Genomic DNA, 12,517 nt, shown 5'->3' with positions numbered 1-12,517 from the left:
ATGGTGGCACTGGTGGAAGAAGCTCTAGCAGGCACAGCCCAGAAGCAGAACCTGAAACACCAGTGCTGGGACAGCCAAGGGACAGGAACACAGGGTGGGCACACAAACCTCCTCCTCTCCACTGGAACAGCCCACCTTCCAAAGGTAAGACATCCATTTACCTGCAATTGGCTTCCAATCCCACATCCCGACTGCACCAGGGAAGCGATCTCAACGTTGGCTTCCAGGGCAAGCAGCCCCCCGAGCTAAAGCTGGTGGTTAGGTTGTCTGAATTTGGGTTACAGCTACGGGTGGGCTCCTGACCACGGCAGCATCTGACAGGAGTCTAATTTCACCGTCCTCTTAAGGTCTCTGTGTTAACAGACAGCTGCAGGCCACGAGTGTCACTGCCATGGCCACAGAAAGGCCAGTCTCACCTGTGGAGCTCTCTTCGCTGGAGGGGTACGTGGTCTTCCCCAGGAGCAGGTTCACCATGGTGGGAGAATTCGCTACTTTTAAAGGTGTCTCGCCCTTCCTGTTGCTTTGATGAGGATTCCCTCCATAATGCAACAACAATTTCACCACCTGAAAAGAGAAATTGAGGCTTGAAGATGCTCATGATGTTTTCATTCCAGGGGTTTTTTTTTTGCATTATTTTAATACATAACTGAAAGAGTGATGTCTTCAGGACTAACATAAGAGAGAAACCCCAGCAACATTCCCAGTGAAGTGGTGGAATCACCATCCCTGGAAGTGGCCAAAAACCATTTAGGGACAGGGTTTAGTGGTGCATTGGCAGCATTAGGTTAAGGGCTGGGCTCTGATTGTGGAGGTCTTTTCCAACCTTAATTATACTGTGATTCTAAGAACCAACCTGGGCAGGAAAGAAGGGGGAAGAACAAGGTACAAAATCATACTCCTGTCCCAATTCCAGAAGGATGAACCATCCCCTGTGCAGGGGAGCTCCAAGTAAAACACTCAACAGCTCTGAGACAGGGACATTCACAGAATCAGGGAATAGTTTGGGCTGGAAGGGACATTAAAGCCCATCTTGTTCCACACTTGGCCGTGAGCAGGGACACCTTCCACTAACCCAGGTTGCTCCAAGCCCTGTCCAGCCTGGCCTTGAGCACAAATTCCTGCCCATTACACAGGAAATGAAACAAAAATACTCAGAATCTCCGTGTTTTCAGCGGGCTGCTTGAAGCACAAGTTTCCAGAAGAGTCATTTAGAGCACAGCAGTGAGCTCCAGCACCCCAACCTTGAAGTGGCCGTTGTTGGCCGCGTCGTGCAGGGGGGTGTCATCGTCCAGCCCCTTGGTGTTGACCTCGGCGCCGGCCGCCAGCAGCTGCTTGGCCACGTCGTAGTAGCCCCGGTTGCAGGCCTCGTGCAGCGCCGTCCAGCCTGCAAGGACAGCGACACTCAGCACACGACACCACCTTCACAGGACACTCAGACACAGGGCAAGTCTCCTCCAGGCCCAGAGGCTGCAGGGTCAGTGTGGCCAGGGCTGTGTTGCTCTGATAGCCAAGGTGGCTGTGTTTGCCCAGATCCCCATGGCACAGCAGGAAGGAACCTGCAGCTCTGCCCTGCTACTCCTGCCAGGCAGTGATAGAATCAATCCCACTTTTCCCTCTGGTCACGCCATGTGCTACAGTCAGAGCATCTGCCAGACCGGATACAGCCCCAGGAAATGGAAAGGGAAAGTTTTATTTGGAAAATAAGGAGAATTGCTGATGTCATGTGAAAGGCAGGTCTTAAATTTGTTGCCCTTTATACCACTGGGTTGGAAGGGATCTTAAAGCTCATCTTGTTTCACCTCCTGCCGTGGGCAGGGACACCTTCCACTATCCCAGGGTGCTCCAAGCCCTGTCCAACCCGGTCTTCAATGCTTCCAGTGACAGGGCAGCCACAGCTTCTCTGGGCACCCTGTGCCAGGGGCTCCCCACCCTCACAGGGAAGAATTTCTTCCTAATATCCAATCTAACCCTGTCTTACATCAGTTTAAGGCCATTCCCTCTTGTTCTGCCACTCCATGGTCCTGTGAAACATCCCTCTCTAGCCTTTAGGTTTGGCTTTAGGTTCCAATCCCTCTGTAAGGGAAACCCTGGTGCCCAGAGCAGGCCTGAGCTCCGAGACAGCCCCCACACAGATTTTCTGTGTGCTCTCCAAACACAGGAACACCGGCCCAGGCTCGCGGGGAAACCAAACAGCAGGGTCTCAGCAGTAAGGGCAGCTCCAGCTCTCAAACAAATCTCTGAAGAGCACAGAACAAAATATTTTGTCGTGTTCAAACAGACTATTTTTAAGCAGAGCCTGTTTTGAAGTTTCCCAGCGCAGCTGCTCCGGTGTTTTGCTGATAGTGCCGTGGGAGCACGTTCCATTACCTTCACTTGGAGCCTTTGGAGGGGGCACCTGTACCCGGAATTAATCACAACTGATACTTCAGTCTGGCACTGGGATTAATCATACGGGCGGAGGAACAGCCGTTATTTATTTATAGCCCCAGAATCGTGCAAAGAGAACAGCAAAGTCAAGCTCTCGGACGCGCTGAAGAAAGGCTGATCCAGCCCCACCGAACGGCTCCTTCATCACCCCTTCCCCATCATCCCATGGCTGCCTCCTCCCTGCAGGACTCGGGGTTGTTCCCATCCCATCCCATCCCACCACCCTGAGCAGGAGCTTGGCAGCACTGCTGAGGAGGAGGAGTAGGAGGACGAGGAGGAGGTGGTGCTACTCCTGAGCTGAGGGTCAGGATGGTCAACATCTCCTCCAATTTGGGTGCCTGGTGGGAGCCTGACCTTGCCCTTCACATTCCCTCCCCATCAGCTGCACCCCCACATTCAGTCCTTAAAAACAACTCCCAAAAATTCACAGGCATCGGCCCCCCAGCTCCAGAGCGATGACTTCACAAGCCCACTCTCAGCTGTACTTCTGTGCACATAATTCCTTCTATTTTAAGTAAAAATAGAGCTAAACCAGCCCACCTCCCTTTGCAAATCCCCCTCCAGACTTCCAACACGGCACCCCCGTGGAAGGGCAGAAGGAAATGGTCCCGAGTGGCCTGGTCAGTTCTGGTGCGTGGAACCACAGCAGCTCCAGGGATTCTCTGATCCTGCCCAGCCCAGCTTCACCACCTCAAGCAGACTGCACAGCCTGGGAATTCTGCTCCCAAACTCCAACAAGAGAACTGATGCTTCAGGAGGTTTTTTTAATGTGGCCTTTCTTTGCTGTTTGGTTTTTTTGGTTTTTTTTTTTAAAGGGCAAAAAGACTTTTTCCTCTTCAAAGAACAAAACCACGATTTTTGGCAAATCCCCTCTTTCCACGGCACAACCCTGTGTTAGGAACAAACTACTTTTTCTGGTGGGAGTCACTCTTGGAGGTGGAACACACAACCAGGTGGTAAAAGGTTGGGATTCCTGGGCTGTTACCTGCAAAGTCCTTCACATTGACATCTGCACCCTCGATGATGAGCTCCTTGATGCGCCGGGCGTCCCCGCGGATGGCAGCGCGATGCAGCCGAGTCTCTCCTCGCTCGTTTCTCTTATTTACTTTATCTTTGGTTTTGGAGGCAGAGTTGGGAGTTCCCTTCTGACAAACTGTAGACTGAGAGGGATGCTTTGGTGTTGTGTCAACTGCAGGGAGGAGAGAAACAGCGTCAGCAGCTGCCATTCCAAACAACTCCTAAGCCCTTAGAGGGAGCTCGTGCATCGCGTTTCGCCTCGGCTCTTCCCGAAATATTCACCACAAGGCAGCCAGAGGCAACCCAAGCTCCAGAGTGGATGTGAACAGAGCAGCCTGTGTGTCCCACAGAGGTGGGAATTGTGGGCTGCCAGAGCCCACTGGAGAGCTGCAGTCCTGGCAAATGCTGTGGGCAATCCCGTGATTTGGGAGCAGACAATGCAGCTCCTTACCCCCAAACCTCAATTCTCGAGAGACGTGGCCTTTTACCAAGCACATGTGAGGTCTGACGGCCTTGGGAGGAGAATGTGCATTTCCTGGGAGAACACTGGAATGCTCTCGACACTCTGCAGCTTTTTCTCTTTTAGTTTTCCCAAATAACAGCAACATAAGTGGAGAGATTGGTGGTTTTTTTGCTAAAAGCTGCAGTGTTGTGTGTAGGATGTGGATGTGAGCACACGGATAGCACAGACCCTCCAAAAACCCGGGGGGTGGGGCAGGTTTGAAACAGATAAAAACTACTAAAACACAAAATCCGTGGTAAACACATTCCAGCTGCTCCACATCTCAAGTTACAGCTGTGGTGGCTACACATCTTATCCCCTTCCACAAAAAGAAACATTAAAAACCTACAGAGGATGATATTTTGTCTTTATTTACAATCCTCCTTTACTGAGATAGCCTGAGAGAGACACAGAGCTGAGGTGAAGGACAATCCCTTGAAGGACAAGCTCCAGTTGAGCAGCCAGGGTGGGCTCCGTGGTGGCCTGGATCGGGCCTGAGGGACACTGGAGAAAGGGAGGCCAGCCAGAGCCACGTGTGGATCCCAGTGACACCGTACCTGGAGTCACCTGCAGAGCCCTGTGGGAGCGGTGATACCCCACAGAGCAGCAAACCAGCCCCCCTGCACCGTGCCAGGGGTGGCAGCTCAGCCCTGCTGCTGCAGCTGAGCCTCTGGTGACCCCAGGAACCGGGAATTCCCGGCGTTTGGGGGCCTCTCGCGGCACCTCCCCCCTGCCCACCCACCCCTCGGAGCTCACCCCCTCCCCAGTCTCACCTGGGCTGTTTGCAGACTCTTCTGCTGTCATCTGCATGAGGAGGGCGACTTGCTGGCGCTCGGAGAGCGGGTACCCTGCCCGGATCCCCGAGAGGCCCATGCCGAAGAGCAGGCCAGGCTTCCTGGTGGCGGGCTCCTTTTTAATCCTCTTCCGCTCGGGACCCTGCTTCTCTGTGGGACAAGGACACAGACACAAGCCATGAACGTCACTGGAGCTGAAAGCCACGGTCCTTTCTGAGCATGGGACTGACAGTTCCAAAAAGCTTGTGGTGAGTGAGGGATCCCTGTGGTGACGGATGGATCCCTGCAGTGGCACCTGGAGCAGCCAGCCAGGCTCACACCGCTGAGGGTGCAGCCAGGATATGCCCCACTCCTGCTCCTCCAACAGCCTCCCATTCTCCTTCACCATCTAAGAGCAGCACAGGAAAAGAGGGAAGGGATCCTTTGAGGGGCCACTGCCAGTGCTGTACCTCCCATCCTGCTTTAGGAGCCTCCATCCCACGCCAGGGTGCTCGGAGGAGCTTACACAGCCTGACACCAGCACAGCATGGACTCAATGGAGGCACTGAACAGCCTCAACAAGGAGAGCTGAAAGATACAGGCTGACAGCTCGGAAATGTGGCCATCACACCCATGACCATCATCATCATCATCAAAGCAAGGAGGCTGCAGCCAAACAGGTGTGGGGAGCACCAGGCTGGTCCTCTCCTTCCAAAGTGGTTGCTCCCACCTGGCCCAGAGCACCCACCTGCCCTCAGGTCTTCTGCAACTCTCTAAAAAAATCCCGAACAAACAGGAGGGGAGGAAGAAACCCCAGATGTTTCCTGGCTTGTCATCCCAAATCCCAGCCTGACACTGGGTCTCCTAAATCATCCAGCTGCAAAGGCAGCTCTTGCTGAGGGACCAAGAGCAACCACCCCCAAAGCTAGGATTTGTCAAATCCTGCTGCACCATCTCTCAGAGAACCACAGCCACACCAGAGTCACAGAAGCATGGAATGGTTGGGTGGGAAGGGACCTGAAAGCCCATCCAGTCCCATCCCCACGGGCAGGGACACCTTCCACTAGCCCAGGTTGTTCCAAGCCCCGTCCAACCTGGCCTGGGACACTTCCAGGGATAAGGCAGCCACAGTTTCGCTGGGCAACCCGAAGGTGCCTCAGTGCCTTCACCATAATAAAAAAATAACAATCCTGCAGCCTCTCCCCCAGCCCTGCTCAGCCCTGTCACGCTCCATGTGGGTCACGGGCACATGGCCAGTGGGACGGAGCTGTGGTGCCTCCACACAAAGTCCAGCGGGTCAGGAGGAACCACCAACAGATGAGGTCACACCCGGCCACCACACTCTGCAGCACAGCACAGGTCTCCTCCTTCACCCACCCAGCTGCAGCCGAGGAAAGGTCTCTGGCAGACGAGGGCAGCAGCGTGTGGGGATGCTCCGTCCCTGCCGCTCGCAGCTCCCACGGCTGAGGCACAGCCAGCTCCAGAAACCTTTTCTGGGCACAGTGCACAGAGCTGCCAAGCTCTGTAGCTCAGGTCCCACCTGGAGCAGGTGATTTCCATCGACCCCTGCTCCTGGAATCCCATACATTTAAGAAATAATGATTGTTCCAGGGAGACTCTCAACCTGAGAGCACGGCCACCCCTCCTCAAAGCCCTCTGCTCATTGACCAGAGAAGCTGTGGCTGCTCCTGGATCCCTGGAAGCGTCCAAGGCCAGGTGGGACAGGGCTTGGAGCACCCTGGGATAGTGAAATTGTCCCTGCCCATGGCAGGGGTGGGATGAGATGAGCCTTACAGTCCTTTCCAACCCAAACCATTCCATGATTCTATGAAATGCAAGCCCTGGAAACATGTCTGCATTGAAGGCGAATCCCAGTCTACTCTGAAACCACATTTTGGTCATCCTGGCAGCTGTAACAGAGCTGGAAGATGAAATCAGATCATAGGACAGTTTTTTAATGGCTTAAAATAAAATTAAACCCAGCATGCTTACGGGAAGACAACTTTGACGGGGTGGCTCCAGGAGCCACGTTGCTGTGCTGTGTGTCCTGCCAGGGGACACAGGGACACCTGATCCATGTGTGCAGCACCTCCCTGCTCCTCCTGAGACTCTCAGCTGCTGCTCCAAGCTGCTTAAACCCTGCTCAGACAGGCCTGGCTTCCCCCAGCCTCGGTCACATCCAGCCGTGCCCCAAGGCCAGGCATGAAGACATTCGAGGGGTCACATCTTGGCTGGTGCCAGCAGGCAGAGTCCCTGAAGTACACGGTGCCAGCAGGCAGAGTCCCTGAAGTACACAGTGCCCAGGGCTGCTCCGCACGTACGGAGCCACAATTAGAATGGGAACATTTTCATTAATATCCCTTGGCTGCTGCAGGTTGTCAGCACGAGCCTGGGATTTGCAAAAATTGATTATCAAGTTCAACCGAAACCCCCTAAACTCCTATTCATTCTGCAGTTGCAGAAATTTCCTCCTCCACAGAACATTTAACATTACAAAGCATGTGATCAACAAGATAAAAATAAATTGGAAAGCGACTGCTGCTTTCTCGCTCGCTGAGGGGAGGCAGCCGAGGACTCGGGCTCGTGCTTCCCAGTGGGAAGGGTTCAAGGCCAGATGGATGGGACCTGGAGCAACCTGGTGTGATGACCTACCCTTAAGGGTGGGATGTCACACCTGGTCCAGCGGAAGGTGTCCCTGCCCGTGGCAGGGGGTGGAGATGAGCTTTAAGCTCCCTTCCAACCCAAAGCATCCCAGGATTCTGTGATTCTATGGCTCCAGTGCTGGCATCCCAGTGTGGGCAGTGTGGCAGCCCCTGGCTCCCTGAGTGGCACAATCCTCAGGCAATGTGGAGGGATCACATCAGCAAGATCCTGCAGTGGGTCTGAAACACAAGCAGGAGGATGGAGACGGAGCTGCTCCCAGCACCCACCTCCCATCCTGAGCCTCAGCTGGGTGAGAATCCCGCCTGGCACTGGGCTGGCTCTCCTGGCCCTGGCTGGTCCCAGGCTCACAGAGCTGCACATGTTATTTCAGCCCAGAGGATTTTACTCAGAATCAGATTTTCAGCAGATTTAAAGGTGTCCCTGCCCAGAGATCTCCACTCGCCGGCTCCTGCGGGCTGCTCCTGTGCCTCCAATTAACTGCGCCTCTGCAACTCCTTGCAGCAACATGGAGCGACTGGAGAGAAACTCTCCCAGTGTTATCCACCTCGGCTGACAGAAAAAAAGCTGATTTCACACTAAAATCCCTTTAGCAAGCACAGACCCCAGCGATACGGGGGGGGGGGGGGTGCAGGCAGGGAGCCCCCAGTGCCGATCGGCAGCGGCGGTGGCTGGACCGTGCACACAGATCCCAGCGGGAGGAGGACCACGGCAGCCCACGGATGCTCCATGAGCCCGGGATGAGCCACACCTCCATGCAGCTATTTTTAAAGCAGCTCGTTTGCTGCTTGCTTCAGCCCTTCTGCAAACCTCCCGAGCACCAGCTCTGGTTTAATTCGGGGATCCTGCTCGGCTCTTCCCTCACGCTGACGCCAGCAGGAACCGCGTGCGCAGGCTTAAAGGGGAAAGCAGGAGCTGAGCCGGGAACTGCTCCTGCCTTTCACCACACAGAGCCCGAGAGGCTGCAAAGGCAGAGCAGGAGCAGATCCCCAGGACAAAGGGGTTTGAGCATTAGCTTGAGGGTGGTTCTCATGCCCACATGAGACTCTGGGCAGTGCTGCAATGGGGAGCACAAATCCAGGGCTGCTGGAAGCGCCCTGGCAACTCCACAAGAATCCCAGGGCAGATTGAGAGGGATTCAGTGCTGCTGGGCTGGCTCTGTGTGCAGACACAGGCTGAACCCAGCCTCAGGTGAAACGCAGAGGGGCAGGGAAGGCAGGAGAGCAGGGCGGTGATGGAAAACCTCTCGGAGGTTTCTCTGGCGCACGGTGGGACGCGTGCAGGTCGTGGGGAGGCCGGAGCCACGCGGCTCCTCGCTCCCCACGCACGCAGCACACCCCGTAACGCAGAGAGCATCTGCTCCCACTGCTCGGCATGACAACACACGCTCGGAAGGTGGAACCCTGAGGAAAAACACCACTTCCAAAGAGCGGCTCGCGCCGAACGTCTCGGTGCCGCGCGGCCACGCCGAGCGCCGGCTCACCGGCGAGAGGGGCTTTGCAACCGCTGCTGTGCCGAGCGAGCACGACCAGGAGATCAATAGGAATAAATTAGAACGGCACAGACAGCAACAGAGACTGCACTGCACCCCCGGGAGAGCACGCGGGCTCTGCTCCCCCCAGCCCGGCCCAGCCTGCGTAAGAGTGACTCATTCCTGCTGCAGAACTTGGAGGGCATAAAACGTTTTGGAGCATGTCGGCTCAAAGCAGGGAAGAGCAGGTCCAGCCCAGCACCGTGGCCTGGGGATGCACTCCCAGGCTCACAGGGCACCTGCAATGTGGGCCGATGATTCAGAAGGTGAAAGGCTGACAGCAGCACGGTCCCACCACATGCCAGAGCTCTGGGGCACTCCAGAACTGAAGGACAGGCTGAGGGGAAGGCTGGAGGTGGCAGGAGCGGCGTGGAAAGGGAAGCAGCACCGTGGCACAGGTGGACAAACAACAGAGGGCAGCAGGACAGGCCAGGACACTCGGTGGTGAAGAGCTCAGTGAGGAGGGTGAGCAGGAGACCCCTGGAATGCAGAGGAACATGGCTTGGGCTGGGGGGACACACTGGCACCAGGGGGTCATGGGCACGCTGCAGAGCCAACAGACCAGGGGCACAGCCAGGAGGTGATTTGGAGGAAAACAAGAGGAAAAGCAAGGTCTGCCTTGACAGAAGGCACCCTGAGCTGCTCCCATACAGCAGGGAGCTTGTTCCCAACCTCAAGGATGGAGAACCAGAACCTCATCCCAGACTGCTGGGAAGGATGGTGGAGACCTTGGCTGTGAGTCAGGAGCAGAGGAAAGGTGCCAGAAGGAACAAGCCCCTTTATAACCATGCCAGGTCATTGTGTGCAGCTGAGCCCACCATCCCCACTACTCAGCTGGGCTCCCTGGGGATGAGGATCCGCAGGGCCCGACCCCACTGGCTGCAGTATTTTGAAGTATGATTTGACTGGAGAGGTTTAATGCTGTGTGACAGCCTGTGATCCAAATCCAGGTGTTCTCCCTACACTTGCAGGCCAGACCCCACAGCTGTGCCCCGATGTGTAAAAGCAGCTCCTCCATAGAGTGGCCACTGGCACCCAAAATGCTGCGAGAGGAGCCCAGAGGCTTCATCAGAAACAAAAATATCCATGTTAAAAGTGAACAATTCAGAGCAAGACCAATTTTTAAGTCAGACCGTTCATTTCCCACGAAATAGAAAGAGCTGGAGGAGGGAGGACGGGGGAGGAAGGCTCCGGCCAAGCCCTCCCCTCCCGGAGCTGGGGCCAGGACACTCTGCAGACAGCGCTGATAAAAGCTCTTGTATTAAGGAAAAAGCCATCATTGATAGATTTTTGGTTCACAGAGACACAGCACACTGCAACCTCTCCCTCTGCATGTTAAGGAGGTGATGAGGGGGGAGGAGGGAGATTTATGGCAGCTCCCGTCATAAAACGACCTGGTTTTCTGCGCAGCCCTTCCCAGATGGCTGCTGCACACGGGGAGTTTCTCAGGGTGATCTGAAGGCTGGTGTGTGCCAGGCTCTCCACACTGTACTGGCATTATAGAGCCCAGCTAGGAAGGGAGAAGCTCTGACATTCACTCTCTCCCTGGTTGCTAGGTGAGAACAGTTTCTTACTATTTTAGTAAAAGGATTGAAATGACACAAGCAAAGAAAGCCCTGCTGCAGCGCAGCCCCTGCGAGCCCCAGCTGCACACACCGGAGCGCAGCCAGGCACAGGAACAGCACAAACACCACTGTGGGATGCAGATGCCTTTTTTAATAAGCCAGCAATTTGCTTCTCACGGATTCCCTCGCCAGCCTCGCCGACTTGGGACTAACGAGCCCGTTCCCGAGCCCGTTCCCATGCCATGCCGCTCCAAACGCTCCAGCATTAGGCAAGCAGCAGCCGGCTCCGGGAGAGGATGGTTTGGGTCAGCTGATTCATCGAGCATTTTCTAACCTACTAATTAGCGTCATGTAACAACCTCGGGGGATTAGAGACGGAGTTTGAAGCTCCAAGGCCGGCTCCTGCCAACCATATTCACACTGGCCCTCGGCCACCACAGCACCTCCCTGGCCGGTCACGAGCCCTGGAATCAGCCCTGGGCTCCCGGAGAGGTTGATGTGCACAGACCAGCTTGGAGAGCTGGTGGGGGTTTCCCTCTCCCTTATTCCTCCAGAAGCACCCAGGGAAGGAGATGGACACAGAGGGAGAGAACTGGACAAAGAGGGAGGACTGGAACACACAGTGGGAGGGAGTTGGGCACCCAGCGAGGGACCCCCAGGGAGGGAGTGGGACACCAAGGAGAGCAGGGCCCCCAGCACTGCTGAGGACCACCAGCTTTGACCCAGCCTCGCTCAGGCGCTGTGAGAGGCCAAAATTATCCCAGCGTGCTCCGAGATTTGTACTGAGCCCCAACTCTCCCTGCTGATGACAAAAGGCCTGGAAACCACAGCTGTACCTCGAGCCAAGGGACTCAAGTGACAGCGTGACATCCAGCTGAGGAAACCATCCGCAGGAGGAGCGGGCACACGGCCTTCTGCGCTCCGCGCATCTCACAGCTGCTCTCCACCAGCGTTACCTGTCCCACTCCGCAGCGAGGGACCTGTTGCTGCGGATCCATCCCGTCAGAGCCCGCGGGACGGCAGTCTGGTGCCGTTGAGTCAGCCGTGACTCAGCCGTGGCTCAGCGCCGCAGCCACGGCACCGCTGCGCCAGCCGCCCGTGCCCACCTCTCCTGCCAGGTGCCTTCCCAGCAGGACTGTTCCCATCTCCCTCTCCGCGTGTTTGTTAATACCACAATTATCCAATATTCCTGGGTTTGAAGCCCCCTCCCAGCACGGTGCACGGCCGGGGAGCCGCGCACGCTGCTGGAGCTGCTGGGAGGAAAGCTGGCTGTGCTCGTTTGGCGGCTGCCAGGCAGCACGTAGGCTCTGGGCAGCGCCTGTGGATGTGGGGAGATGCCACACGAGGGAAGGAGAAGGAAGGAGGAGAAGTCAGAGGCACAGAGATGCTGCTCCCACAGTGCTGGAGCTGTAACATGCACAGTCTGGAGGCTCATGGCTCGATGCCATTTTTTTTTTCCTAAAGACAGTTTATTTAGTTAACTCTGAAGAACCCGAAAGCCAGAATTGTTGCTCTAGAAACCATTTTGAGAGAGATTATTTTAAAAGATTTAGCTCTGAACTAACCATACCCAAACCATGCGCTCAGCACAGTGCTGGCCAGTAACGCCTCTGGGAGCCCACACAACAGAATCCTGGAACGGTTTAGGTTGGAAGGGACCTTAAAGCTCATCTTGTCCCACACCTTCCACTAGCCCAGGCTGCTCTGAGCCCCAGTGTCCAGCCTGGCCTTGGGCACTGCCAGGGATCCAGGGGCAGCCCCAGCTGCTCTGGGCACCCTGTGCCAGGGCCTCCCCACCCTCACAGGAAGGAATTCTTTCCCAATATCCCATCTGCCCCCAAACAGTCCCACAGCACCAGCTGCTGACTCACCCCTGGCCAGGGTGGGTTTTGCTACCTTTCCATGGGAGACAAACCCACCTCTGATGTTTCTCACCCCACACATGGAGCACCTACGTCAGGGCTGAGCCAGAGCCATCCGGGAAAAAAGCAACACACAGCATGCTAAGGAAAATGAGTCACTGCAACACATCAGGATGAGG

The 12,517-nt window shown here is 55.8% G+C and overlaps 1 protein-coding gene across 3 annotated transcripts in view; it reads right to left on the bottom strand.

Moving 5' to 3' along the window:
• The window catches only part of ANKRD11 (ankyrin repeat domain containing 11), a 131,855-nt gene that overhangs the window by 10,427 nt on the left and 108,911 nt on the right, over positions 1-12,517 (bottom strand). For all 3 annotated transcript variants that reach the window (XM_048316945.1, XM_048316946.1, XM_048316947.1), the window contains exons 5-8: positions 4,720-4,890; positions 3,413-3,616; positions 1,242-1,384; positions 417-564 (exon numbers count right to left, since the gene is read on the bottom strand). In XM_048316945.1, the coding sequence (XP_048172902.1) occupies positions 417-564; positions 1,242-1,384; positions 3,413-3,616; positions 4,720-4,890 (666 nt within the window). The remainder of the gene's footprint in view (positions 1-416; positions 565-1,241; positions 1,385-3,412; positions 3,617-4,719; positions 4,891-12,517) is intronic.

Source organism: Corvus hawaiiensis, chromosome 12, assembly GCF_020740725.1.
Source record: "Corvus hawaiiensis isolate bCorHaw1 chromosome 12, bCorHaw1.pri.cur, whole genome shotgun sequence".
Taxonomy (NCBI): domain Eukaryota; kingdom Metazoa; phylum Chordata; class Aves; order Passeriformes; family Corvidae; genus Corvus; species Corvus hawaiiensis.
The sequence above is the reverse complement of the archived record's forward strand: the minus strand, read 5'-3'. Positions and strand labels throughout refer to the sequence as shown.